Below are 25,631 nucleotides of genomic sequence, written 5' to 3' on the forward strand. Positions count from 1 at the left end.
TCTCATAGACTATGAATGCATTTTGCAGGAATGGATATTTTGCAGGAACAGATCTTTTGCAGATAATGATCTTTTGAGTGTGTACGGGCATCTTTGTGTGCAGCATCTTGCAAAGATTTTATCTGATGGGGAGTGCAGCTCCATAGAATAGACTGTGTAGAGTATGGCTCTCATACTACAAGAAGGGTGGTAAGATTGGTCTGTGATCTTGCCTTTTCCAAAGACTTTTATCTCAAGTGTGTATGAAGCATTATTCTCATACTAAAGGTGCTAGTCTAGTCTACTTTAGGGGACCACGCAGGAAATGTCATAGGGAACAGTTCTCCAATCACAGCACCTTCTACAGCACAAAGCGCTGTGATTGGACGAATAGTGTGGGCGTAGTTTACTACAACCTACTGGAAACCTAGCAGTTCAAGAAGGTGCGGTTCACCCAACAACATTAGCTGATTTTCCCCATGCGGTTTTCTGCTGGGTCCCTAAAGTAGACTAACGCATTTACAATCAATGTTGTCCGACGGGGATCGGGACACGATCCCTAGGGCAGCATTGCAGTGTAGAGGCTGTGCAGATGTGTTGCTCTCCTTGCAAGCAAGTGACGTGTTCTGCTCAATGTTGGGGGAGGGAGGGGGGGGTATGGGTGGAGCGGGATTGACGTCCCGTGGCAGGCTGGGTAAGTGGGGGAGTAGAATGTTATATCCTGTTCCTCAGCTCAAGGGATCTGCCCCGAGCGGATCACTGGTCGAGCGGTCAGGAGGCATTGGGGGCTGCACACGCTGGATTCTCGTAAGGGGTGGTCGTTATCAGCTGAGTTTCACCTGCCATATGTGCAGGCCTTAACCCTCCCCTCCTAGTGCCTAACACTAACCTCTCTTATTGTCGCCTAGCCCTTAGGCATTATTCACATTAGCAAACGTAGATGGCCAACCGTTCGCAAGGCAATGATCACATGTTATCTACATTGCTGTGCATTGTGCTGCTAATCCCAATTACTACAGTTAATGGGTCAGAGCTGTGTTTTGCGCACAACAGTGTGATATCACGAGGCACTGCTGCACAGCGCATAAGGGGCTTGATTCACAAAGCTCTGATAAATGCTATCACAGCTGCGATATGAGCTTCTCGCGATTTTCGCGTGTAAAAGGTTTGCGCCCGACCGTGACAATTTTCACGCAAACCTTTATGCGCAAAAACGCAACAAAACCTGTGCGAAGCTCATATCACAGCTTTGTGAATCGAGCCCTATATGTGTTGCTAAATTGCACACAGCAACGTGTAAAGTGTGAATGAGGCCTTGGCCCCCCCTCCTAGTACCGAACACTAAGACCCCCCCACCCCACACCCCATTACCCTACATTAACCCCTGGGTTTTAAAATGACCAAAAGTAAAGAAGCCAATTGGCTAGTAACAGATCGTAAACAAATAAGCCGATTGGCTAGTGAAAGTACTATATGTACTAATTGGCTATCTGCTATCAGGCACACCATGCGCCCAAATCACAAACTGGCAGCAGTTGCATTGGCGTCTATGAGATGCTGTCCGCAACGGCTGCCCAAACCGCCTGATCCGTCAAGCTGCTGGCTAGTTCCTTGACACCCGTTTGTGGGAGAGGCCACTAATCCTCACCTTGTACAGTTTGACCTGTGATGCCATGACAACTTCTTTCAGCTTAGCCAGGGTCTTCTGTGGGCTGAGCGTCTGCGGGGTCTCTGCGGGCACGAGCTGCTCTCTCCTCTGCCCGTACTTAGACGCCCGCCCATCGTCAATCATCCTCAGGAAGTCGAAGTAAGATAGCTTGCTGTCTATCACTCTCAGCCTCAGCCTGGGGAGACAGAGAAGCCACAGTATGGATACAGCACAGAGAGCAACAAACATTACCTATTCTGTACAGTTATTGGCAGGAGCGCAAACTTAAAGGTGACCATACAGCTATCGATTTGGTGTCTGATTGACCATCCAATTCGATAATTATTATCCAATCAGATGAAAATCAGTGCCGCCAAGAGCATGTCTGTTCGACTATGCAGCCAATTTCAGGACGAAATTGGTCGCATATAACGATAGCACGATCTGCAAGATGTCAGGCGTCATGGTCGTTCAGATGAGCGGGGGCAACGGCGAGCTATATTAGGGCGCAGGGGCAAACCCAGGATTTTCAAGGAGGAGATTCCTGAAAGGGGTCCCTCAGCCACGCACAATACAGTATGATAATATGGTAGGACATCATGCTAGGTACACATAATGCAATTTCTCGTCCAACTGACAGGATCTGACAATTATTTCCTAAATGTCCGATCTGCTCCGATTGACAACAGTATAGATCAGGAGCAGTTTGAATACAAATAATAATGAGGACAGCCGACATTGCTAAGGAAGGGGAAAGTGAAGCGTTCACCCTGTAGGTGAACAGGGCTGTGCTCATACTTGACTCTGAGTTTCCCAGAGCTGCTCCATGCTCTGTATACACACTGCTGCTGCTCAGTGATCTGATCACACGCTGCTGCTACATCCAAAGTCAACTGTAGCAGGGAAAGAAAGGGGGCGGTGCTGTGAGCTGCAGGATACCTGCAGATATTCTGCTGTCTTAACTTATGCCTGTCCCCAGACACTGCACCGGCCCGGGTCTGAGGGGGGATTCTGGGCACCTGTAATCCCCCTCTGCGTTTGCCTATGGGGCTAGCGACGAATGTGACAAAACCCCCAACGCTGTCCCCCCTAATGTCAAATGTGCCCCCCTGTGGCCGATGCACTATGCTTTACCTGTGCATCGCTGGCTGCGGGCTCTGTCCGCAATCCACATACAAGCGACCCACATGGTTGGGCTGGCTCCGTGGCAGATGCGGCGTCACAAGGCTGATTGCGGATTGGTTTCAGCATGATATTGCTCGGGAATCGGCCTGCTGTGTATGGGCAGCCAACAGATCTCTCTCTAATCAGATTCGGTCAGAGAGAGATTTGTCTCTTGGCCGAATCTGCCCATCATCGCCTGATGTATGACTATCTTATGAAAAAAATTCCGCAGGGTTTCCTGACTGAGATCACAACCTTATTTCCAACCTCCCCCCATGCTGTGCATTGGAATGAGATCAATGGGCGGGATTAGGGTGTGTCTGGGCGCGTTCTAAAACGTTCCCTAACAGCTTCTCACTGTGGGGCGATCATTTGTGCTGCATTTTGTCACACCGAGAGGCAAGGATTTAACTTCTGGTTGCATTTTCTCACTGTAAATCAGGGGTCTCAAACTCAATTCACCTGGGGGCCGCAGGAGGCAAAGTCAGGATGAGGCTGGGCCGCATAAGGAATTTCACAATCGCGGCGCATCGCCGCCTCGGCCCGCCCCTCTCACTCTTACTTCACAGAGAGGGGCGGGGAGAGGCGGCGATTGACGTCAGGAGGGGCAGAGCTGAAGCTGCAAGCTCTGCCCCTTCCAGGAAATGCCGGCGGATTGCCCCCCGGGCTCTGCAGCCCTCGTTTAGCGGCGGGGATGCGGCGGATTACTTGGGAGCACTGAAGCGAACTATAAGGAAGCTTTTGCCGGCGAGGGCCACAAAATATTGTATCGAGGGCCGCAAATGGCCCGCGGGCCGCGAGTTTGAGACCCCTGCTGTAAATCAATAAGCCTTGATATAATTAAAAAAATAATATTACCAGTTAGATCTGTCAGCTCCATCATTTCTGGGCTGTGTATATCGTTTTCTGATGATCCTTTTCATCATATATTTGGAGCAGGTCTCAAAATACTCCTAATGTTTGTATATTTTTAGCATATAGGCAGTTTTATCACCCTTTGGTGCCTTTTTTATTTGACTGTTATTATAATTATTATTCATCATTATTGGTTTATAAAGAGCTAACATATTCTGTGGCACTGTAAAGAGTAAGAGACAAGCATGGGGTAATACTACAGTAAACACAAAATATAGACACTGGTACATAATACAGAATTGGCAGACAAAGTCATTACAGTGACAAATGTAGCATAATGATCAATATTGCAAATTCCAAGACACAAAAGGGTGAGAGGGCCCTGCCTTTGTGAGCTTACAATCTAAAAGAATAGGGGGGGGGGGGGGGGAGACAAGTGGTGGGGGCTGTACAATATGTATAGCTAGAGGCAGTGTGTTTTTAGGCTATATTTTGTAAGTACACTTAAAGAGGAACTCCAGTAAAAATAATGTAATAAAAAAGCGCTTCATTTTTACAATAATTACTGTAATTTTTGGACTATAAGACTCACTTTTTCTCCCCCAAAAGTGGGGGAAAAAAGTCACTGTGTCTTATAGTCCAAATACAGGGAGTTCCTGACTTGTGAATGCTGCCAATACCAACCTCCAACCCACCACAATGTCGAGGACTCCCTGTACTGTGCCCATCCAGAGGAGGACACAGGGGGACACATGGGGGCATAGAGAAGAACACAAGGAGGACAGAGGCAGACACAAGGGGGACGGAGAGGGACACAGGAAGAAACATGAAGCACAAGGGAGCATAATCCACAAGATGCCCCCTCACCATGGATGCACCAGGTTTAGTATATATTTTCCCCCTGGTTTTTGTCCTCTAATCCTAGGTGCGTCTTATGGTCAGGAGCGTCTTATAGTCTGAAAAATACGTTATGTATAAATGATTTAGTCAGTGTTTGCTCATTGTAAAATCTTTTAAATCCCCGATTTACATTCTGACATTACATGGTGACATTTTTACTGCTGGCAGGTGATGTATCTGCTGCATGCTTTTTTGGCAGTTGGAAACAGCTGTAAACAGCTATTCCCCACAATGCAGCAAGGTTCACAGACAGGAAACTGCCAAGAGTACGTACTCAGAATTTCTTTGTGGGAGGGGTTTCACCACAATATCAGCCATACAGCGCCCCCTGATGGTCTTTTTGTGAAAAGGAATAGATTTCTCATGTAAAAGGGGGTATCAGCTACTGATTGGGATAAAGTTCCATCCTTGGTCGGAGTTTCTCTTTAAAGGACCACTATCGCAAAAAAAGTAGGCAGTTAAAATCTGACAAAACCAACAGGTTTTGGGCCAGTCCATCTCCTCATGGGGGATTCTCATAGTTTTCTTTGTTTTCAACAGCATTTCCTGAACAGCAGTTGCAAAGTCTAAGACAAAATAGTGTGCAAGTGAGGCTGGCTGATATCTTTCTATTCTGGCAGTTAAACTGCTGTTCAGGAAATGCTGTTGAAAACAAAGAAAACCCTGAGAATCCCCCATGAGGAGATGGACAACAATAACAATAACAATAATATTTTTTATAGTGCTTTTCTCCCTGGGGACTCAAAGCGCTGTGACCCTGCATTATGCAGTCTCAAAGGCTCGGGAAAAGAGGTGAGTTTTTAGCCTTTTTTTAAAGCTGTCCAGAGAAGGAGCCTCTCGTACTGATTGTGGAAGTGAGTTCCATAGAGTAGGGGCTGCATAGGAAAAGGCCCGAGCACAAAATGTTAAGTGTATCCTGGGAATAATCAGCTTCATCTTGTTGGCAGAGCGGAGGGTGCGTGGAGGGGCATAAAGTTCCAATAGATCCGCTATGCATTTGGGTTCCACGTGGTTTAGAGCCTTGAATGTCAGCAGGCAGATCATAAAATTGATTCTTCATTTTACTGGCAACCAGTGAAGAGTTTGCAGTACTGGGGTGATGTGTGAGCTGCGGGGGGCATTGGCTAGGAGTCTGGCTGCAGCATTCTGTACTAGCTGTAAGGGGCGCAGAACCTTATCTGTAGATCCGATTAACAGGGCGTTGCAGTTGTCTAGGCGGGAGGATACAAATGCGTGAACAGGGCAGGTAGGTCTTCAGCTGGGATAAGGTGTTTGATTTTCGCTATATTTCTTAGACGGAAGAAGAAAGACTTGATGACAGCGGATACCTGCTGTCTGAGTTTTAGATTTCCATCAGGGATCACCCCAAGGTTTTGCACAGAGTCTTTATACTGTACAGTATCTCCCCCAATTGCTAGTTTGAGGTGATGAGCGTTTTGAACTTTATCCATCATGTGTGGACCACCTACCACCAACACCTCTGTTTTGGCTGAGTTCAACCTCAGCCAGCTGGTGTTCATCCAATTTTGTAAATCCACTAGACATGCATTTATGGATGCTGATGGGTCTTGGGTGCCAGGCTTGAAGGACAGGCCCCAAACCTGTTGGGTCTTTCCGATTTTAAATGCCTACTTTTTTTGCGATAGTGATAGTCAGATAACTCACCTATGGACAGGGAAGGCTCTAAGTCCTACAGAGCCTTCCTTGTCTTCTCTTGTTCCCCTTGTTCCAGTGTTATCACCCTCGTTGTCACCAATTATTCAAATACACCCCTATGAGCCCTCGGGAGGCCTTGGGGGCATTCGTGTCCCTGAGTGCTTTCTGAAGATGGGCGGCTCCGTACTGCGCATGTGTGAGTGTGCTTATGAGCACATGGGCAGTATGAGGCCGTCCATCTTTGGAAGCTCTTGGGGACACGAGTGCTTTCAAAGCCACCAGAGCCGGCAAATTAAACAGGGTGATGGCACTGGAACGAGGGGTGCAAGAGAGGACAGGGAAGGGTCTTTAGGATCCAGAGCCCTCCCTGTTCATAGGTAAGCGTTTAACTTTTTTTTTTTTGCTTTACACACACTTTAGGGTTGAGAAGGCATTGGCCAACATTTAAGCGTATGCTTGTTGGAAAAAGTGAGTTAACCTCTTGACGACCAGCTAACGCCGATCGGCGTAAACTGGTCGTCTGCGGGTTACCATGGAAACGGCCGCTCGATCGAGTGGCCTTTCCATGTCAGTTCACGGAGGGTGTCTCCGTGAACAGCCGGAGAGCCGTCGATCGCAGCTCGCCGGCAAAATGTAAACACGCGGGGAAGAAATCCCCGCTGTTTACATCACACGGCGCTGCTACGCAGCAGCGCCGTAGGGCAGATCGGCGATCCCCGGCCTCTGATTGGCCGGGGATCGCCGGCATCTGATAGGCGGAAGCCTATCCTTCAATGCGCAGGACGGAACTCCGTCCTGCGCATTACGGAGAGAGGGAGGGAGGGAGGTAAGGAGGCAGAGGGCGGAAATGGCTGCGGAGGGGGGCTTTGAGGAGCCCCCCCGCAAAACGCAGATGGCCGGCGGCGATCAGACCCCCCCGGCAGGACATCCCCCTAGTGGGGAAAAAAGGGGGGGGGGGGAAGTCTGATCGCCCTGGCATAATACTGATCTGTGCTGCGGGCTGGAGAGCCCACGCAGCACAGATCAGGCAAATCACCCCTGGTCGGCAAGTGGTTAAAGAGACACTGAAGGAGAAAAAAAAAATGATAATGAATTGGTTGTGTAGTATGGCTAATTACTAGAACATTAGTAGCAAAGAAAATATTCTTATTTGTTTATTTTCATCATTCTCTAATATTTGCAGTTTACACACTACTCAGCAATCTAAATATTTTCACAGAGCAGGCGAATGAACTTTTGAATTGTCCTCTGCAGAGAAAAAGAAAATAGAGTGACTGGCAGTTGAGATAATAAGCTTCAGAAGACAGAGCTCTCTACCACTTTGAAAGTTGTAGAGATCAGTGGCTCTTTTGCATAGATAACAACTGGAGTTTCTTAACATTTCCTGTACTGGAAATAATATTATGCTGGGCATACACGATAGTTAACGCAGGCTTCTCAGTCTGATGGCTCGATTGATAATATCCGACAGGTCCGATGACCTGCCGGATAGATTCCCCGCCGGCGGATAATAGCGGGGAATCGATCGGCTGATAAGGAACGCCGGCGGGGCCGATTGGGAATCGATCCTTGCACACGCGCGGACGAGCGGGGATCGATCAGGCGGCCGTGTATGCCCAGCATTAGACTCATGTCTCTGCTCTTAATATTTTATTTCTTAGCTGTACTACACATACAAATCATTATACCATAATTTTTTTTTCACTTCAGATTCCCTTTAAAGAGGAACTGTAACGACAAAACGTCCCCTGGGGGGTACTCACCTCGGGTGGGGGAAGCCTCCGGATCCTAATGAGGCTTCCCACGCCGTCCTCCATCCGTCAGGCGTCTCGCTGTAGCCCTCCGTGCAGCGGTGACGTAATATTTACCTTCCTGGCTCCTGCGCAGGCGGTCTGACGGCTGTCGGCTCCGAAGTAGGCGGAAATACCCGATCGCCGTCGGGTCTGCTCTACTGCGCAGGCGCAAGTTTCCGGCGCCTGCGCAGTAGAGCGGACCCGACGGAGATCGGGTATTTCCGTCTATTTCCGTGCCGAAAGCCGCCACAGCGCCCCCGCTGGAGCCAGCAAAGGTAAATATTGAAGCTACAGTCGGCTCTGACGCCGGCTGTTCGGAGGGCTGCAGCGAGACCCCCGTGGGACAGAGGACGGCGTGGGAAGCCTCATTAGGATCCGGAGGCTTCCCCCACCCGAGGTGAGTACCCCCCAGGGGAGGTTTTTGTTGTTACAGAGTCTCTTTAAAGAATTCAAAGGTTGGAGAGTTACGGGTGTGTTTTGGAAGGAAATTCCAAAGGAGGGGTTAGGCACATGAGAAATCCTGTGTAGGATGCGAGGAGGTGATATTAAAGTTTTTTTCTGACATAGGCTTTAAATCAGTAGTAACTTGCAAGTTTTACTTCCCCTTGTGCATTACACAACTTCAGGCCAGTGAGCAGAACATGGCTGGTTTAGCACGTTCCACATTCTATCATGCCGTATTTAGAAAATCCCTCTCAAGCACGAGCACCATGCATCTGCCTATCACATTTGTGGTGCACTCACCACCGCCAGTTTATAGCACACCTAAGGACTGGGGGGCATGATCTGCGCATGGAGGAAAAAGGTTTTAGCCATTTATTTAGAAAAGGGTTCTTCTTAGTAAGAGTGATTCAAATGTGGAATGTATTGCCACAGGAAGTAGTTATGGCAAATTCTATATCTGTGTTTAAGGGTGGGCTTAGATGTTTTCCTTGCATTGAAAGTCATCCATGTCTATAATTACTAGGCATACCTCCCAACTTTTTGATATGCGAAAGAGGGGCACTTAAGCCACGCCCCTGCCACACCCTCATCACACTCCTAGTCACACATACCATAAAGATTTCATAAGAAAAATATGTTGTTTTATAATTCAAACCACACTGGTCCTTTCTATCCTGGTTCATTTTCCTTCATATTAACATTTTAAAATTAGTAATATATCAATTTAAAGGATGGGAATAAAGTTTAGAGTCAAACACATTTTTTAGTAGAGAAATACATATATTTACATAGAAAGAGGGACAAAGTCCTAAAAGAGGGACAAATGAGGAGGAAAGAGGGACAGGATTCCCAAAGAGGGACTGTCCCTCCAAAAGAGAGACAGTTGGGAGCTAGGTTACTAGGTAATAGGGTTGCTTAAATCCGGATCCGGGAGTTACCGGGATAAGTGCTATCCGGATATTTCCCGGTAAACCTGTGCGGAGTTGGCGGGGGGGGGGGGGGGGGTCAAGCTTACCTGTGTGACGTCTTCTTCGTCCTTGGCGCCTCCCACGATGCGGTCCACGCGCATAACGTGACTACAAACACTTCCTCCTCTAAGGTGACTGCCACGTGGAACGCATCGTGGGAGGCGCCGAGGGACGGATGAAGAAGACGTCAGACAGGTAAGCTTGACCCCCCCCGCCCACCCTGCACAGGTTTACTGGGAAATATCCGGATAGCACTTATCCCGGTAACTCCCGGATCCGGATTTGAGCAACCCTACTAGGTAATGCTCAGTGGTGTTGATCCAGGGATTTTATCTGATTGCCATCAGGAGTCGGGAAGACATTTTTTCCCTTTTGGAGCTAATTGGACCATGCCTTGTAAGGGTTTTTCACCTTCCTCTGGATCAACAGGGATATGTGAGAGTGCAGGGAGGCTGGTGTTGTACTTTATTTTCTAGTTTAACTCGATGGAGGTATGTCTTTTTTTTAAAGCGAACTTGAACTTCCTCTCTGCTCTAAAAGTTACGCAACAACATAATAACAGTTAAATAAAACAAGTTTCATTGTTACAGATGATACAAATCCTACAATAAATCTGTAGTGTGTCTACTTCCTGCTTTCATGGAAGCAGACCTATTGCTAACATTCTGTGCTTTCAAATGAGTTTATCTGCCGTGGCAGTCAGGTGACATGGGGAGAGATCAAATTACAACTTGTGATTACGGTAGACACAAATTTGGGGGAATTAAATAGCTCCCAACTGTCCCTCTTTCGGAAGGACAGTCCCTCTTTGGGAGCCCTGTCCCTCTGTCCCTCTTTCCTCCTCATTTGTCTCTCTTTCAGGACTTTGTCCCTCTTTCTATGTAAATATATGTATTTCTCTACTAAAAAATTTGTTTGATTGCCTCTAAACTGTATTCCCATCTTTTAAAATTGATATATTTCTAATTTGCAGATGTTAATGTGAAGGAAAATACACCAGGATAGAAAGAACCAGTGTGGTTTCAGTTATAAAACAAAACATATTTTTCTTATGAAATCTTTATGGTATGAGTGACTAGGGTTGTGCTGGGGGCATGATCAGGGGTGTGGCAGGGGTGTGGCTTAAGTGTCCCTCTTTCTCATCTCAAAAAGTTGGGAGGTATGGAATTAGGCTAAACTCTCTAATAACATACATGGTGTATCTCTCTCTGGTTCCCTTCTGTCCTGTGCAAGAGCTCAGGTCCACTTTAACACAAATAACTCTGTAACTTATATCTTATTCATTTGATATAAGCAGCGGAGAGTCAGAATCTTCCTCTGTACGTCTCCTCCGCAGATCACAGAATTTGTATTCCGGCCAGCAGCCCCCTTTAGGCAGCGCATGTAATTATGTAATGACTACAATAAAACAAACCCGCGTCGCTGCGTCTCTGGGCCCTCATACACGGCGGCGGCTTGTTACCGAGATACGGAAGAGGATTGTTGAATACACACTGCAGATCGGAGGTTATGAATATTAATATTTAGATGGTGTGAGAAGGGATTTGCCTGGAAGCTGCTAGCGGTGAAACCGCGGCATGGGAACGCGCGGGAGAAGCAGTCGAGCGGCCGCCATGTTCTGAACATCTGCCGGGGGTGGGGCGGAGGACTTGGCAGTGACCCCCGCGCAGCTGCCTGGGTGTCTTCTGGGCTGAAGTCAGCTGCTGTCTTCCCCTTTATGTTTATCCAATATGGAAGGCGTAGGGGGAGAGGGCAGGCACAATAGCGGCGCTCCAGTCACAGAAAAGAACCTTTAAATAACTCCTATTGAGGCAGCGGGCTCTCATTTAGCCCCCATTGTAGCGTACAGCTGCGGAATACGTGACAATCAGACTGCATTCCGCCGGAGAATAAAAGGCGAGTTTGGCTCCGTAGGCCGAGATCGCCTCTCCTCATTGTAGCGTAATGACAGTCTTTAGCGCGCTGCACGGTAACTCCGTATTCCAGCTTACAAACACATGCCGCATTGTTTGCAATATTCGCTCATTCCGCGGGGAAACTAGTGTCAGCCTTGTAAATAGGGGGGGTCAGCGGTGGACGCCCGCCTTCAGGGGTGTGTCTAGGTAATATAGAGCCTGTGGCAAACACTGACATTGTGCCCCCTCCACTCCTGGTCATATCCCCTTTTCTTCTAAATACAGTATCCTCTCTTGTGTACATGTGTTATGGTTGGCTGTGTTTGTGGCTCGGATATTGCTAAAGTTACTTTTTTGGGAAATATGTCTTCTTATTCCCTCTTTGTCCTCTTTTCTAACACTGAGCCAAGTGTGCCCTACATACATAAATTAAGTAGCCATGTTCCTCAGATAACGGAATTAATCTGATCTGAGGTCTGAGTGGCAGGAAGGTATGGGGGCAGGCATGGCGGTGCAGCACAGGAGCAAGTATGGCGGTGCAGCACAGAGGAAGGCATGGAGGCACAGTACAGGAGCAGGTATGGGGGCACACCAAAAGGCAGGCATGGAGGCACAGCACAGGAGCAGGCATGTTGGCACAGCACAGGGGCAGGCATGGCGGTGCAGCACAGGAGCATGTATGGCGGTGCAGCACAGAGGCAGGCATAGAGGCACAGCACAGGAGCAGGTATGGCGGTGCAGCACAGAGGCAGGCATGGAGGCACAGCACAGGAGCAGGTATGGGGGCACACCAAAAGGCAGGCATGGAGGCACAGCACAGGAGCAGGCATGTTGGCACAGCACAGGGGCAGGCATGGCGGTGCAGCACAGGAGCATGTATGGCGGTGCAGCACAGAGGCAGGCATAGAGGCACAGCACAGGAGCAGGTATGGCGGTGCAGCACAGAGGCAGGCATGGAGGCACAGCACAGGAGCAGGCATGGAGGCACAGCACAGGAGCAGGTATGGCGGCGCAGCATAGAGGCAGGCATGGAGGCACAGCACAGGAGCAGGTATGGTGGCGCAGCACAGAGGCAGGCATGGCGGTGCAGCACAAGAGCAGGTATGGCGGTGCAGCACAGAGGCAGGCATGGAGGCACAGCACAGGAGCAGGTATGGGGGCACACCAAAAGGCAGGCATGGAGGCACAGCACAGGAGCAGGCATGTTGGCACAGCACAGGGGCAGGCATGGCGGTGCAGCACAGGAGCATGTATGGCGGTGCAGCACAGAGGCAGGCATAGAGGCACAGCACAGGAGCAGGTATGGCGGTGCAGCACAGAGGCAGGCATGGAGGCACAGCACAGGAGCAGGCATGGAGGCACAGCACAGGAGCAGGTATGGCGGCGCAGCATAGAGGCAGGCATGGAGGCACAGCACAGGAGCAGGCATGGGGGCGCAGCATAGAGGCAGGCATGGAGGCACAGCACAGGAGCAGGTATGGCGGTGCAGCACAGAGACAGGCATGGAGGCACAGCACAGGAGCAGGTATGGCGGTGCAGCACAGAGGCAGGCATGGAGGCACAGCACAGGAGCAGACATGGTGGCACAGCATAGAGGCAGGCATGGAGGCACAGCACAGGAGCAGGTATGGCGGTGCAGCACAGAGGCAGGCATGGAGGCACAGCACAGGAGCTGGTATGGCGGTGCAGCACAGAGGCAGGCATGGAGGCACAGCACAGGAGCAGACATGGTGGCGCAGCACAGAGGCAGGCATGGAGGCACAGCACAGAGGCAGGCATGGAGGCACAGCACAGGAGAAGGCATGGTGGCGCAGCACAGAGGCAGGCATGGAGGCACAGCACAGGAGAAGACATGGTGGCGCAGCATAGAGGCAGGCATGGAGGCACAGCACAGGAGCAGACATGGGGGCGCAGCACAGGAGAAGGCATGGTGGCGCAGCACAGAGGCAGGCATGGAAGCACAGCACAGGAGCAGGTATGGCGGTGAAGCACAGAGGCAGGCATGGAGGCACAGCACAGGAGAAGGCATGGTGGCGCAGCATAGAGGCAGGCATGGAGGCACAGCACAGGAGCAGACATGGGGGCGCAGCACAGGAGAAGGCATGGTGGCGCAGCACAGAGGCAGGCATGGAGGCACAGCACAGGAGCAGGTATGGCGGTGCAGCACAGAGGCAGGCATGGAGGCACAGCACAGGAGCAGACATGGGGGCGCAGCATAGAGGCAGGCATGGAGGCACAGCATAGGAGCAGGTATGACGGTGCAGCACAGAGGCAGGCATGGAGGCACAGCACGGGAGAAGGCATGGTGGCGCAGCACAGAGGCAGGCATGGAGGCACAGCACAGGAGCAGGTATGGCGGTGCAGCACAGAGGCAGGCATGGGGGCACAGCACAGGAGCAGGTATGGCGGTGCAGCACAGAGGCAAGCATGGAGGCACAGCACAGGAGCAGGTATGGCGGTGCAGCACAGAGGCAGGCATGGAGGCACAGCACAGGAGAAGGCATGGTGGCGCAGCACAGAGGCAGGCATGGAGGCACAGCACAGGAGCAGGTATGGCGGTGCAGCACAGAGACAGGCATGGAGGCACAGCACAGGAGCAGGTATGGCGGTGCAGCACAGAGACAGGCATGGAGGCACAGCACAGGAGCATGTATGGCGGTGCAGCACAGAGGCAGGCATGGAGGCACAGCACAGAGGCAGGCATGGGGGCACAGCACAGGAACAGGTATGGCACCTATGATGCTGTGGCGCCCATGGCACATGATACGCCGGCACCGCCTTGGATATGCCTCTGCCAAGAGTTTGACTTACCCCAAGGGCCGGCTTTGTACATTTTACCTCCCAAGGCCCAGTGCCAACAACACCCCCCCCCCCCCCCATCCCCATCCTCTGCTCCTCTGTCCTGTGCTCTCTCTGACCTGTGCTGTGCTACCCCATCCTGTGCTGTGCTGCACTGCTCCCCCATGCTGTGCTGACGCTGTCCTGTGCTACCCCCATCTGTCCATCCTCTCTCCGCTCACTTCTTGCTCTATTGCCCGGAGCATGATTACACTCAATGTGAGGAGGTGGAGATGCCGGGCACTAGAGCGAGATGTGGGCAGTGAGAGGATTGACATAGCTGGAATGTTCAGAGGAGGTGAGAGAAGAAGCATGGCTACCGCTGCGCCCAGCATGCTGCATACTGGGCTAGGAGAGCACAGAGATTGCTTGCCAAGACGAGGAAGGGGGGTGGGGTGGGGAGGGATGAGGGGTATTGTCAGACTGGCTCTGGACTGGCTCTCTAATCGCTGTAGTGTACATGTTTTAACCACCTGAGTGTGCCAGCCCACTTTCCACCCCTTGCTTACTTGGTGCCCTAGGCCATGGCCTTGCCTCAAATCTGGCCCTGCCTGCAGAGGATGTACAGCTTCAGAAGGTGAGCCAAATATATTCCGGGAAGATCCCCTTTGCACTGATAATCTGAAATATGCACAGCTGGTTGTTGGTGCAAGATGCGCATTAACAGACACCTGAAGTGAGAGGGTTATGGAGGCTGCCATATTTATCCTCTATTAAACAATACCGGTTGCCTGGCATTCCTGCTGATCTCTTTGGCTGCAGAAGTGTCTGAATCACACCAGAAACAAGCATGCAGCTAATCCAGTCAGACTTCAGTCAGAGCACCTGATCTGCATGCTTGTTCAGGGGCTATGGCTTAAAGTATTAGAGGCAGAGGATCAGTAGGACAGCCAGGCAATCTGCGTCGTTTAACCTTCTGCCGCCCGCGTCACGCCAGTAGGCGTGGCCGCGGTGGCAGCCCCAGGACCGCCTAACGCCAATTCCTGGGGCTCTGTTTTGCATGAGATCGCGCGCATGGTGCGCGCGCATCTCATGCTCGGAGGGCGGAGCTCCGTCCCGCCTTCAGTCTCCGAGCGGCTATTGCCGCTCAAGAGACTGTTAGACGGCGATCACGCCGTCTATTTACTAGGTGCAGCGCTGCGATGAGCAGCAGCGCTGCACTGGGGACAGCCGTGTGACACGGCTGTCCCCATGGGGGACAAGAGAGCGATCGGCTCTCATAGGCAGAAGCCTATGACAGCCGATCGCCATAATTGGCTGGCTGTGGGGAGGGAGGGAGGGGTCTTAAAGAAACAGGGGTTTTTAAACAAAAACGACAAAAAATAATATTTATTTTAAAAAAAATAAACATGGGGGAGCGATCAGACCCCACCAACAGAGATCTCTGTTGGTGGGGAGAAAAGGGGGGGGGGATCACTTGTGTGCTGAGTTGTGCGGCCCTGCAGCTTGGCCTTAAAGCTGCAGTGGCCAATTTTGCTAAAAATGGCCTGGTCACTAGGGGGGTTTAGCCCTGCAGTCCTCAAGTGGTTAAAAATGAAATAAATATGTCAGCCTCCCTATGTCTCACGGGTCAGTTGTCCTTTAAGGATTTAAAAGTCATCCACTATCTTTGGTGTACAGCAATTCTAGTTCGGCTGGCACACCAGTATCAATAATCAAGCAGTTTTATTGTATGCACAACATGACAATTGTTTTGGTGCCACGGCGGGTCCCCTTCATCAGATAAAGTGCAGACATACAAGTGATGCAGGGTACAAACACACATATATATCAGAACTACCTTTTATGTAAAGCAGGGCGTGTTTTCTCATTTAGAATACATTACAACCGCTTATCAAGCCAACAACGCCATTGCCACATAACACCAATCCTCTGCTCACTACACCGGCTACCCATAAAATGTAGAATCCTTTTCAAAATTGGCATGCTAACATTCAACTCCCTACACGAACTAGGCCCCGGATACCTGAAAGGGGAACTTCAGCCTAAACAAACATACTGTCATTAAGTTACATTAGTTATGTTAATTAGAATAGATAGGTAATATAATCTCTTACCCACCCTGTTTTAAAAGAACAGGCAAATGTTTGTGATTCATGGGGGCAGCCATCTTTGTCATGGGGGCAGCCATCTTTTTGGTTGAAAGGAGGTGACAAGGAGCAGGAGACACAGTTCCAACTGTCCTGTGTCCTGATCACCCCTCCCAGCTGCACACGCTAGGCTTCAAATGTCAAATTCAAAATGTAAAAAAAAAAAATTGCACCAAAACAGCAGAACGAGAACAACAACATCAGAAATCCCATCATGCTTTGCACAGCATAAGGGGAAACCTGCCCGGGCAGTTTTCTTCTGTGCAGCTAAAAATGAGGCTTGGGTAAGAAAAACAAAGTTCTGATGCTGTGAAACTGTTAAAGAAACACAAAGCCTTTTCAGTACTGCTGAGTAGATTTTTAGTCTGGAGGTTTACTTGAAGGATTTGTTGCAATTGCGTCACACCACCTACAACCTCAGATCAAAAGGATCCAATAACTTGACCACCCCCAGAATTCAACTAAAAACCTTTGGAGCCAGAGCTTTCTGTCATGCTGCCCCTACCCTGTGGAATGCCTTGCCAAACTTAATCAAGACAGCTCCAACCCTGGACACATTTAAATCAAAACTGAAAAGCTGCCTGTTTAGTCTGGCATTTATGATCACTACTTTTTACCCTGTACACATCACTATGAACTGATCTGAGACAAGCTGATGCACTTTTGGTCCTACAGGAAAAGCGCTTTACAAATGTTTTGTTGTTGTTGTGTTATCGATGATGGCCGATGCGGGTGTCATTTAGTTAACATAGAACTGTACTTCTCCTTTAAGTATCGGTTCGTGGTGGTCCGATCCTTCATAGAACTGCCCTTCTCCTTTAAGTATCGGTTTGTAATGGTCCGATACTTCATAGAACTGTCCTTCTCCTTTAAGTATCGGTTTGTGGTGGTCCGATCCTTCATAGAACTGTCCTTCTTTAACCTCCTTGCCGGTCTAAAAAATCCGGCAAGGAGGCAGCGCCGCACATTTTTTTAATTTTTTTTTTTTTTAAATCATGTAGCGAGCCAAGGGCTCGCTACATGATAGCCGCTAAGCGGCGGCATCCCCCCACCCACTCCGATCGCCTTCGGCGGAGTATGCAGGGAATCCCGTTGAGAACGGGATTTCCTGCAGGGCTTCCCCGGTCGCCATGGCGACGGGGCGGGATGACGTCACCGACGTCATGGACGTCGGTACGTCATAGGGAATCCCGATCCGCCCCTCAACGCTGCCTGGCACTGATTGGCCAGGCAGCGCAGGGCTCTGGGGCGGGGGGGAGCGACTCGGCGCGGCGGATTGCGGCGGATCGGCGGCGAGCGGAAGTTACAAGCAGCTAGCAAAGTGCTAGCTGCTTGTAACAAAAAAAAAATTATGCAAATCGGCCCAGCGGGGCCTGAGATATCCTCCTGCGCAGGTTACCCCGAGCTGAGCTCGGGATAACCGGCAAGGAGGTTAAAGGACACCCGAGGTGAAAATAAAGTAATGAAATAAACAATTGTATCTATCCTCCTTCTCCGAAAAATGGCTTTTAAAGATATTCTACAGTTTTATTTTATATTTAAATCTATTTTTTAAGTTTTTACAGTTTTATTGTTTTTGCTCATTGACACATTTATCGAAGTATGCCAGAGCTAAAATCTATGGACTACTGACCCCTTGTATCTCTTTCCTGCTCTCAGAAGCCATTTTCTGCTAGGAAAGTGTTTTATAGTTGTAATTTCTTATCAGTGAGGGTCACACTGTAGTCACTTCCTGTCTGAGTCAGGACTGAGTCAGCCACTTACATACCTGATGTTTAACTCTTTCAGGCAGAGAAAGAAAAAAAGGAACACAGCCTAGTTATTTGTGTGCTAGGCACTGTACATACACATGTCTATCTCATCATGTCACATGTCACCTTGGGTATCCTTTAAGTATCGGTTTCTGGTGGTCCGATCCTTCATAGAACTGTCCTCCTTTAAGTATCGGTTTGTGGTAGTCCGATTCTTCATAGAACTGTCCTCCTTTAAGTATCGGTTTGTGGTGGTCCGATCCTTCATAGAACTGTCCTCCTTTAAGTATCGGTTTGTGGTGGTCCGATCCTTCATAGAACTGTCCTCCTTTAAGTATCGGTTTGTGGTGGTCCGATCCTTCGTAGAACTGTCCTCCTTTAAGTATCGGTTTGTGGTGGTCCGATTCTTCACAGAACTGTCCTCCTTTAAGTATCGGTTTGTGGTGGTCCGATCCTTCATAGAACTGTCCTCCTTTAAGTATCAGTTTCTGTTGGTCCGATCCTTCATAGAACTGTCCTTCTTTCAGTATCGGTTTGTGGTGGTCCAATCCTTCATAGAACTGTCCTCCTTTAAGTATCGGTTTGTGGTGGTCCAATCCTTCATAGAACTGTCCTTCTCCTTTAAGTATCGGTTTGTGGTGGTCCGATCCTTCTGCGCCGTGTTGTATTTCTGTCATTGTCCAATTAGACTGCATTACATGTAAAGACAAAAGCGGATGTGCCGTCCCCGGGATACAGACAGCATGATCCCGAGAACAAACAGATAGAAATAATCCTCTATTGTAGCAGCTTATAAAACATCTCGCAGCAGCAGCATGAAAGGCCTTGGAGAAAGACTCCGCTTTGTCTTGTGTTAATTTATACCTGGATAGACACGTCTCTTATCACTGTACAGCCTGCTGCTGGGACCGCCAGAGACATCTCACGAGAACGATGGCAGATCCCCGCGCAAGTGAAGATGGGATTGCAGCGCCGGATCAATAACGCATACGCAAGAACAGCGCTCAGGCCTTGTAACACAACACTCAGGAGGCCCCTGACCAATTCCTGATATAACCCATGTTCATCTGTCCAGAAAATGGGGCCAAATTTCAACCTTACCATCACTGCAGAAAGCGAGTCCTTTAAAGGCAAACCTCAGACACAGCATGGTAATGTAAGTATACCTAAATGTGTTTAAAGCGGACCTGAACTCAGAACTTCCTCTCTGCCCTAAAAGATAAGCAACAGCATAATAATATTTAAAGAAAAACATTTCTTTGTTACAGCTGATACAAATCCTGAGATAAATCTGTATAAATACAAAGAGAAACAACGATACCTGGCACCAAATGTAGCAGGGCAGACACACCAGGACTGGGACCAGGATACAGAGCGTGCTCATCCAGAAAAATAGACCATCCAGTCGAACTTGAAGAAAAAAGCGGGGCACCACTCCTTTAAAAATCCCTTTATTCCGGTGGGGGAAACAGCAGGTACATGCAGTGGGGGTATCAAGTGCCTGACAGCTGTTTCGCTGGTCTAAACCAGCTTCTTCAGAGGCAGTATACTGCCTCTGAAGAAGCTGGTTTAGACCAGCGAAACAGCTGTCAGGCACTTGATACCCCCACTGCATGTACCTGCTGTTTCCCCCACCGGAATAAAGGGATTTTTAAAGGAGTGGTGCCCCGCTTTTTTCTTCAAGTTCGCCTGAAATAAATCTGCAGCGCTTCTACTTCCTGCTTTCATGGAAGCGGACACAGGGTTTACAAATTAGCTGCTCTTCCGTGGCAGTCAGCTGACATAGCTGAGAGATCAAATTACAACTTGTGATTAGTCACAGTTGAGGGGGAATTAGACCGGCTAAACTCTCTAAATACATACAGGATGCCTTTCTCTAGGTTTTCCTTCTGTCCTGTACAAGAGTTCATGGCCACTTTAAAATGTTTTAAAGGCTTGCATAACTGAGTATTGCTTGTGATTTACTGTTTACACCGGGGGTGTCAAACTCAATTACAGAGTGGGCCGAAATTGTACACTGGGACCCAGTCGTGGGTCAACCTCAATGTCTACTGGCCACGTTCCTCCCTTATAAAGTTCCCTGGTGTCTAATGAGTCCCCTCCAATCCCCATACAGTTCCCTGGTGTCTTGAGACTCCCACCCTCCCCTATACAGTTCCCTGGTGCTTAGTGCTTTCCCTCTACCTCCCGATATGGCTTCCCTGGTGATCTAGGGCTTCACCTCCAATATAGCTTCCCTGGTGGTCTAGAGTGGGCCACCCTCAATGTCTACTGGCCACGTTCCTCCCTTATAAAGTTCCCTGGTGTCTAATGGGTCCCCTCCAATCCCCATACAGTTCCACAGTGTCTTGTGGTCCTCCTCCCTCCCCTATACAGTTTCCTGGTGTTTAGTGGCCCCCCACCATCCCCTATACAGTTCCCGAGTATTTAGTGGTTTGCCCCACCTCCCCCATATGGCTTCCCTGGTGGTCTAGAGTGGGCCAAACATAATGCAAAGTGGCAAACCACTTGGGGGGGGGGGGGGGGGGGGGGGCAAATGTAATGGCTCTCAGGACCAAATTTGGCCCACGGGCCGGAGTTTGACATGTATGGTTTACACAGAGAAATAGCTCATAGCTCCTCCCCAGAGTGTGCTGAAGAGCTGGTAAGAGCTGCAGAGAGATGATAAGCAGCAGAGTGCCTCCACTTCTTCAGCAATCTGCCAGGTTATATTCATTCGGTCAATTGTTGCTGTCTTTTCACACAAAGGCCACAGAGGGCGCCTCCTGCTTGTCCTCTCCCCACCCCCTTCCGTAGCACAGAACACGTCACTAGAAATATTGCATAGGGATCATCACAGGCATCTGTCACCTGAAATGATTGCAGAAGATCACGTCAGGGGCCTTTCACATTGGCCCGGTGTGGTCCGTTATTTTGCCGCAACCTAACGCTAGGGCAATGAAAGTCTATGGGGTAGTTTACATGGCATGCAGTGCGGTGCAATGCTGTGTAAGTACCCTATCTAACACAAGCGCATACCTACGTTACTGTGCGCTAACCTGCGGTGAAGTGCGGCGGACAGGAAGTCATGAAACTCTATGGCGACGCGTGTTTTTTCTTTAAATTACTGCTACAAGTTGTACGCATTGTGCATGCGTGAAAGCGTATTTTAGCAATACTCTTCTGCGCACATCATCGATTTGGCCACAGGAAGTGAGCGTCACTCCCCTGCTTGGCCTGCTGCCAGATGGGGATTTCCACGTACTAACGCGGTAATCCCACAAGGCCTGTTTTTGCCGGTACGCTACCGCCAATATGCAGTGTGAAAGCGGCCTCAGCCAACAGATCTGCAGCCTGTGCGTAGTTTTAGATTACCTGTATAAGAGGTTGAGGAACTGATCGTCGTCCAGGTCAAAGTTCAGCTCCTGAAGCGTTCTGCGGAAATCCTGAACAGAGATGACGCCATCTTTGTTTTTATCGATCTTAGAGAAGGCTGCAGCAAAGTCTGGATAATTCTCTCTGAACTTGTCTCTGCGGGAAATAAAGCAATGAACACTGCAGGAAGTTTGTTTCAGGTAGAGGCGCACTCACAGTGGTGTAACTTGGGCGGGTTCAGGGGTTGCCGTGGGTCTGTACAGGTAATGGGCCAGGCTTAGCATCAGAATGTGTAATTGTTGGGTCTCTGGGACTTTCTAAGGGGCAATTGAAGGACTACTACAGTGATAAAAGTAAGCAGACAGAACCGACAGGTGTTGGACTAGTCCATCTCCTGATGGGGGATTCTCAGGGTTTTCAAAAGCATTTCCTGAATAGCTAATTCTAACTGCCCAAAAAAAGTGTGCACGCGAGTAGGGAAGCTGGCTGGTATCTTACTATTTTGGCAGTTAGACTTAGCATGTGCTGTTCAGGAAATGCTTTTGAAAACAAACAAAAAAAAACTGAGAATTCCCCAAGCGGAGATGGACTAGTCCAAAGCCCGTCAATTCCGTCAGTTTGGGACAAAAGATGGGAAATCTTGCGCTGCAGAAGCTCAAGGATTAGTGTACAAACACACAGGTGTGTGAAAACACTCTAGCACCTCCGCAGCACTCGGCTAGAGAAAGACAAGAAAGGGAGGAGCGCTCCGTAGTGTGTTAACTTTTAATGAATTAAAAATGCGCAAAAAGACATGCACTTACTAGATAAAAATGAACTGACGAAGGCGTGGACACGCCGAAACCCCACTGTTGCTGGCCACTGCAGTCTTCAGGTTGTTCCTTTGGTGGGACGTATTAGACTGGGCTTTATGCCAAACCAGATGCTTGCCTTTCATTTTGATCTAGTAAGTGCATGTCTTTTTGTGCATTTTTAATTAATTAAAAGTTAACACACTACGAATTCCGCCAGATTAACTGCTTACTTCTTTCGCTATAGGGGTCTTTTAATTGTCCCCTAAAAAATGTATTTTGATTGATTTCTCAGAAATCTCCAGAGAGATAACCCCCCTTCCCCCAATTATATTTCATTAAGAATATTAGTATAAATTGGCAACACTTGTATGCACAGGGCCGAGCATTTGGTTTGACGCATGCATTTCGTGAACTGCGTTCACTTCCTCAGGAGTAGTGTGTTCTGGCCTTTGCTTGGGCATATACTGTACACAAAAAGCCCTGCAGTATAAACATTAGTGATGAACCGAAATTTAGCATTTTTCGTAATTACGACACAAAATTTGCAATTACGACATGAAACCGAAAATACGCAATTCTTAAATTAATGTCGGAATTTTGCGTTTAATCGTACTTTTGTGTTTCATTCGTAATTCCGTAATTTTGCGTAATTATGAAAATTACGGGTAACATCAAATCGTAATTTCATGTTGTGCATGAAAATTCGCCCATACTTGTAAATAGTTGTAATTTCGATTTTTTTGTAATTACGAAAATGATCATAGTTCTGAATATTTCATGAACGGTCATAATTATGCAAAATTTTGTGTAATCTTTCGTGGTTACGATTTTTTCATTACGATGGGAATTCTAATGACGAAAATTTTGTGAAATCCTAATTAGCACATTGCGATCATCACTTAAAAACATTATAATTATAAATGTGTGTGAAGGAAGAACACAATAAGGGCTAGGGCAATAGATTCATGGTAGATGTTGGCGCTATAGAAACCAATACTGGTACAATAATAATAATGTTGCTCCTTACTTGACTTGATGCTCGATGTCTCTGATGTCCATGGCCTGGGTCTGGTGCTTGTAGAAGATCTGCAGCTCCTTCTGCAGCTTCTGCTGGGAGTTGTAGTGCTTCTCCAGAGCCTGGTGGTTGTCCTCCACAATACGTCTGCTCGGTCCGCCGTCTCCAGACGCAAAATTTACCCCCAATTTCTGGAGGAATTCCTGATGTGTCAGGTGACCCTTCCCTTCCGGATCATACCTGCGCAGAACAAAGTCAGTCGCTTCAGGCTAGGTGCACACATAACAGAAACGCTAGCGTTGCGGAAAACACTGCGTTTTTGCCTCTAATGGGAGTCTATGGGCCGCAGGAAAAAACGCATATAAAAAAACGCATATACGTTTTTAAAGCTGCGTTTTCAAAAATGCTAGTTTTGTAGCATAATATACAGGAAAGCTGTAGTCCATCTGGTCCCTCGGACTCTATCCGATCCTAGCGGCGGAAGTTTGAGTGCCGCCATAGGCAACGATTGAAATATCGGCATTGAAAAAGTAATTTGAGCACCCGATAAATAACGGACACACAAATTTATCGAGCGCCCTGGGCGCACAAATTACCCCCAATGCGGATATTTCAGTAGGGGCCTATGGTAGCGCCTGAGAAATGAAAGTTTTTTTTCTTGGTGGTGGCGGTGGTGTTGGTGGGTTGGTGACGATTGGTGGTGGGGGGGAGGGCGTTTTAGGTCAGGAATGGGGATGTGTGTTAGGCGTCAGGTAGGAAGTTTATGCGGGGGAGAGGGGATAAGGGTTTAGCATTAGGCATCAGGTAGGAAGATTGTGGGGGGGGGGGGGGGAGTTGGTAAATAGGGTTAGGCGTCAGCTATGGAGTTTGTGTGTTGTGCGGGGGGCGCCCAAGTTTCCATGCGCATTTTTTTTTTATGTATGTTGCGAGATTGAGTTCTATGAGAACTACCTCTCAGCATGCTGGCGCACCTAGTGCTAAGTCCGGCCCTGCTTGCATGATCGGTAGGAGTAAGAAATCTACATAGTAGGAAAACCCTGGCTTGTCAGGAGCCACAGCGGCTGGTTATTTGATCTGCAGTTCCCGAATCTGATAACCCCCCCCCTCCGGCAAATCCCGGGTTTGAATTCTACTTTCCGATGACTTAGAACTTGCAATTCTGGAATTCTTAGCTCGTCAGCGGTGTGAAACAGACTTACCTGTTCCAGAGCTTCTCAAACTCCTTGGAGGTTATAGGAAGTGAGAATCTATAGAGGACATTTCTCAGCTCTTTCTTCTGTATAATGCCGTTTCCATCGCTGTCGATTTCACAGAACGTCTGTAAGAGAGCGCAGTCACATGACACGCGAGGTAAAAATAACATATGCTGCAATAATTCTGCAGAATAGAGGTAGCGGAGGAAGCCATTGCAATCTGTCTCTAGCAGAAAACTCTCGCTGTCTATATATAGCTCTGGCTGTCAGAATGATGGAGAATGACCCAAACTGCTGTAAAAGTTTACAGGCAAAGCGCGAGCCCCCCCCCCCCCCCCCCCCCTCCCAGAGAAATAATCTGCTTTGTGGCTTCCTCCTCCTCCTCCTCCGGCCTAGCAGAGAGGAAGCCTCCAGTAGCCCTACCGCTAACGTCAACGGTGACCTGGCTCTGACAGTCCTATCACTTACAGCAGGATTGTCAGCAATAAAATCAAATTCCATTTACCCACTGCGCTGTGTTTATTATGCAGTCTACAACCTGACCCTGTATTGCAAGCATTCCAATATAATCATAAATGTGTCTGCTGTAATGAATCTTATTTCAGTCAGCCTGGCCCCTTTCTGGTACATTGCCGGGGAGAGTGAAGCTTGTTATCTCTCCTCCCACATTCCTGCTCTTCACCGATTGGCTGAGGGCAGTTCAGTGTGACAGGAGGCTGAGAAGGGAAATACACCTCAACCCCCTGCAGAAGCTGCTGAAATACGATCTATGCTGTGCTCACATGTGTTAACATAAGCAAGCTACATATGACAGTACAGTTTTAGTACAGACCTCAGTGAGGAGGGGGGCTGGCAATGCATACACCATTTCAGGCAGAAGAAAAAAAAAGACTAAGGGAGGAAATGACATCAGGATTGGCTTCAGTCAGCGGCAGTAAACATGGAAAATGCCTGGAACAGTTTTCTCATTTTTACTATATTTCACTGAAATCAAAGCATGAACAGTACAATACTTATGTTATGTAATTAGAGCAAGTATTTATCTACTTATATATGTGTTTTCTTTTTTCCAGGGATAGTATGGCTGTCCCTGCCGCTTTAAAACAGTGATATTCTGAAAGCATGCATTGTTTCATAGAAATGATAAGTATTGCTTTAGTTGCTGTCTTTTCAAATGTAACAATCCATTTTACAGATTTATTTGCATTTGTACACCTATCCGGACTGATACAAGCCTGCTGCATCTGCTGACTTCCTGTTCAGAGTGGGATGTCTTTCATTTCCACTTCCTGTA

The 25,631-nt window shown here is 48.6% G+C and overlaps 1 protein-coding gene across 2 annotated transcripts in view; it reads right to left on the minus strand.

Annotated features, from left to right (window-relative positions):
- EFCAB6 (EF-hand calcium binding domain 6) overlaps positions 1-25,631 on the minus strand; it is a 198,912-nt gene that overhangs the window by 23,378 nt on the left and 149,903 nt on the right. For both annotated transcript variants that reach the window (XM_068278177.1, XM_068278176.1), the window contains exons 21-24: positions 24,344-24,462; positions 23,157-23,384; positions 21,336-21,491; positions 1,628-1,823 (exon numbers count right to left, since the gene is read on the minus strand). In XM_068278177.1, the coding sequence (XP_068134278.1) occupies positions 1,628-1,823; positions 21,336-21,491; positions 23,157-23,384; positions 24,344-24,462 (699 nt within the window). The remainder of the gene's footprint in view (positions 1-1,627; positions 1,824-21,335; positions 21,492-23,156; positions 23,385-24,343; positions 24,463-25,631) is intronic.

Source organism: Hyperolius riggenbachi, chromosome 3 (assembly GCF_040937935.1).
Source record: "Hyperolius riggenbachi isolate aHypRig1 chromosome 3, aHypRig1.pri, whole genome shotgun sequence".
Lineage (NCBI taxonomy): Eukaryota > Metazoa > Chordata > Amphibia > Anura > Hyperoliidae > Hyperolius > Hyperolius riggenbachi.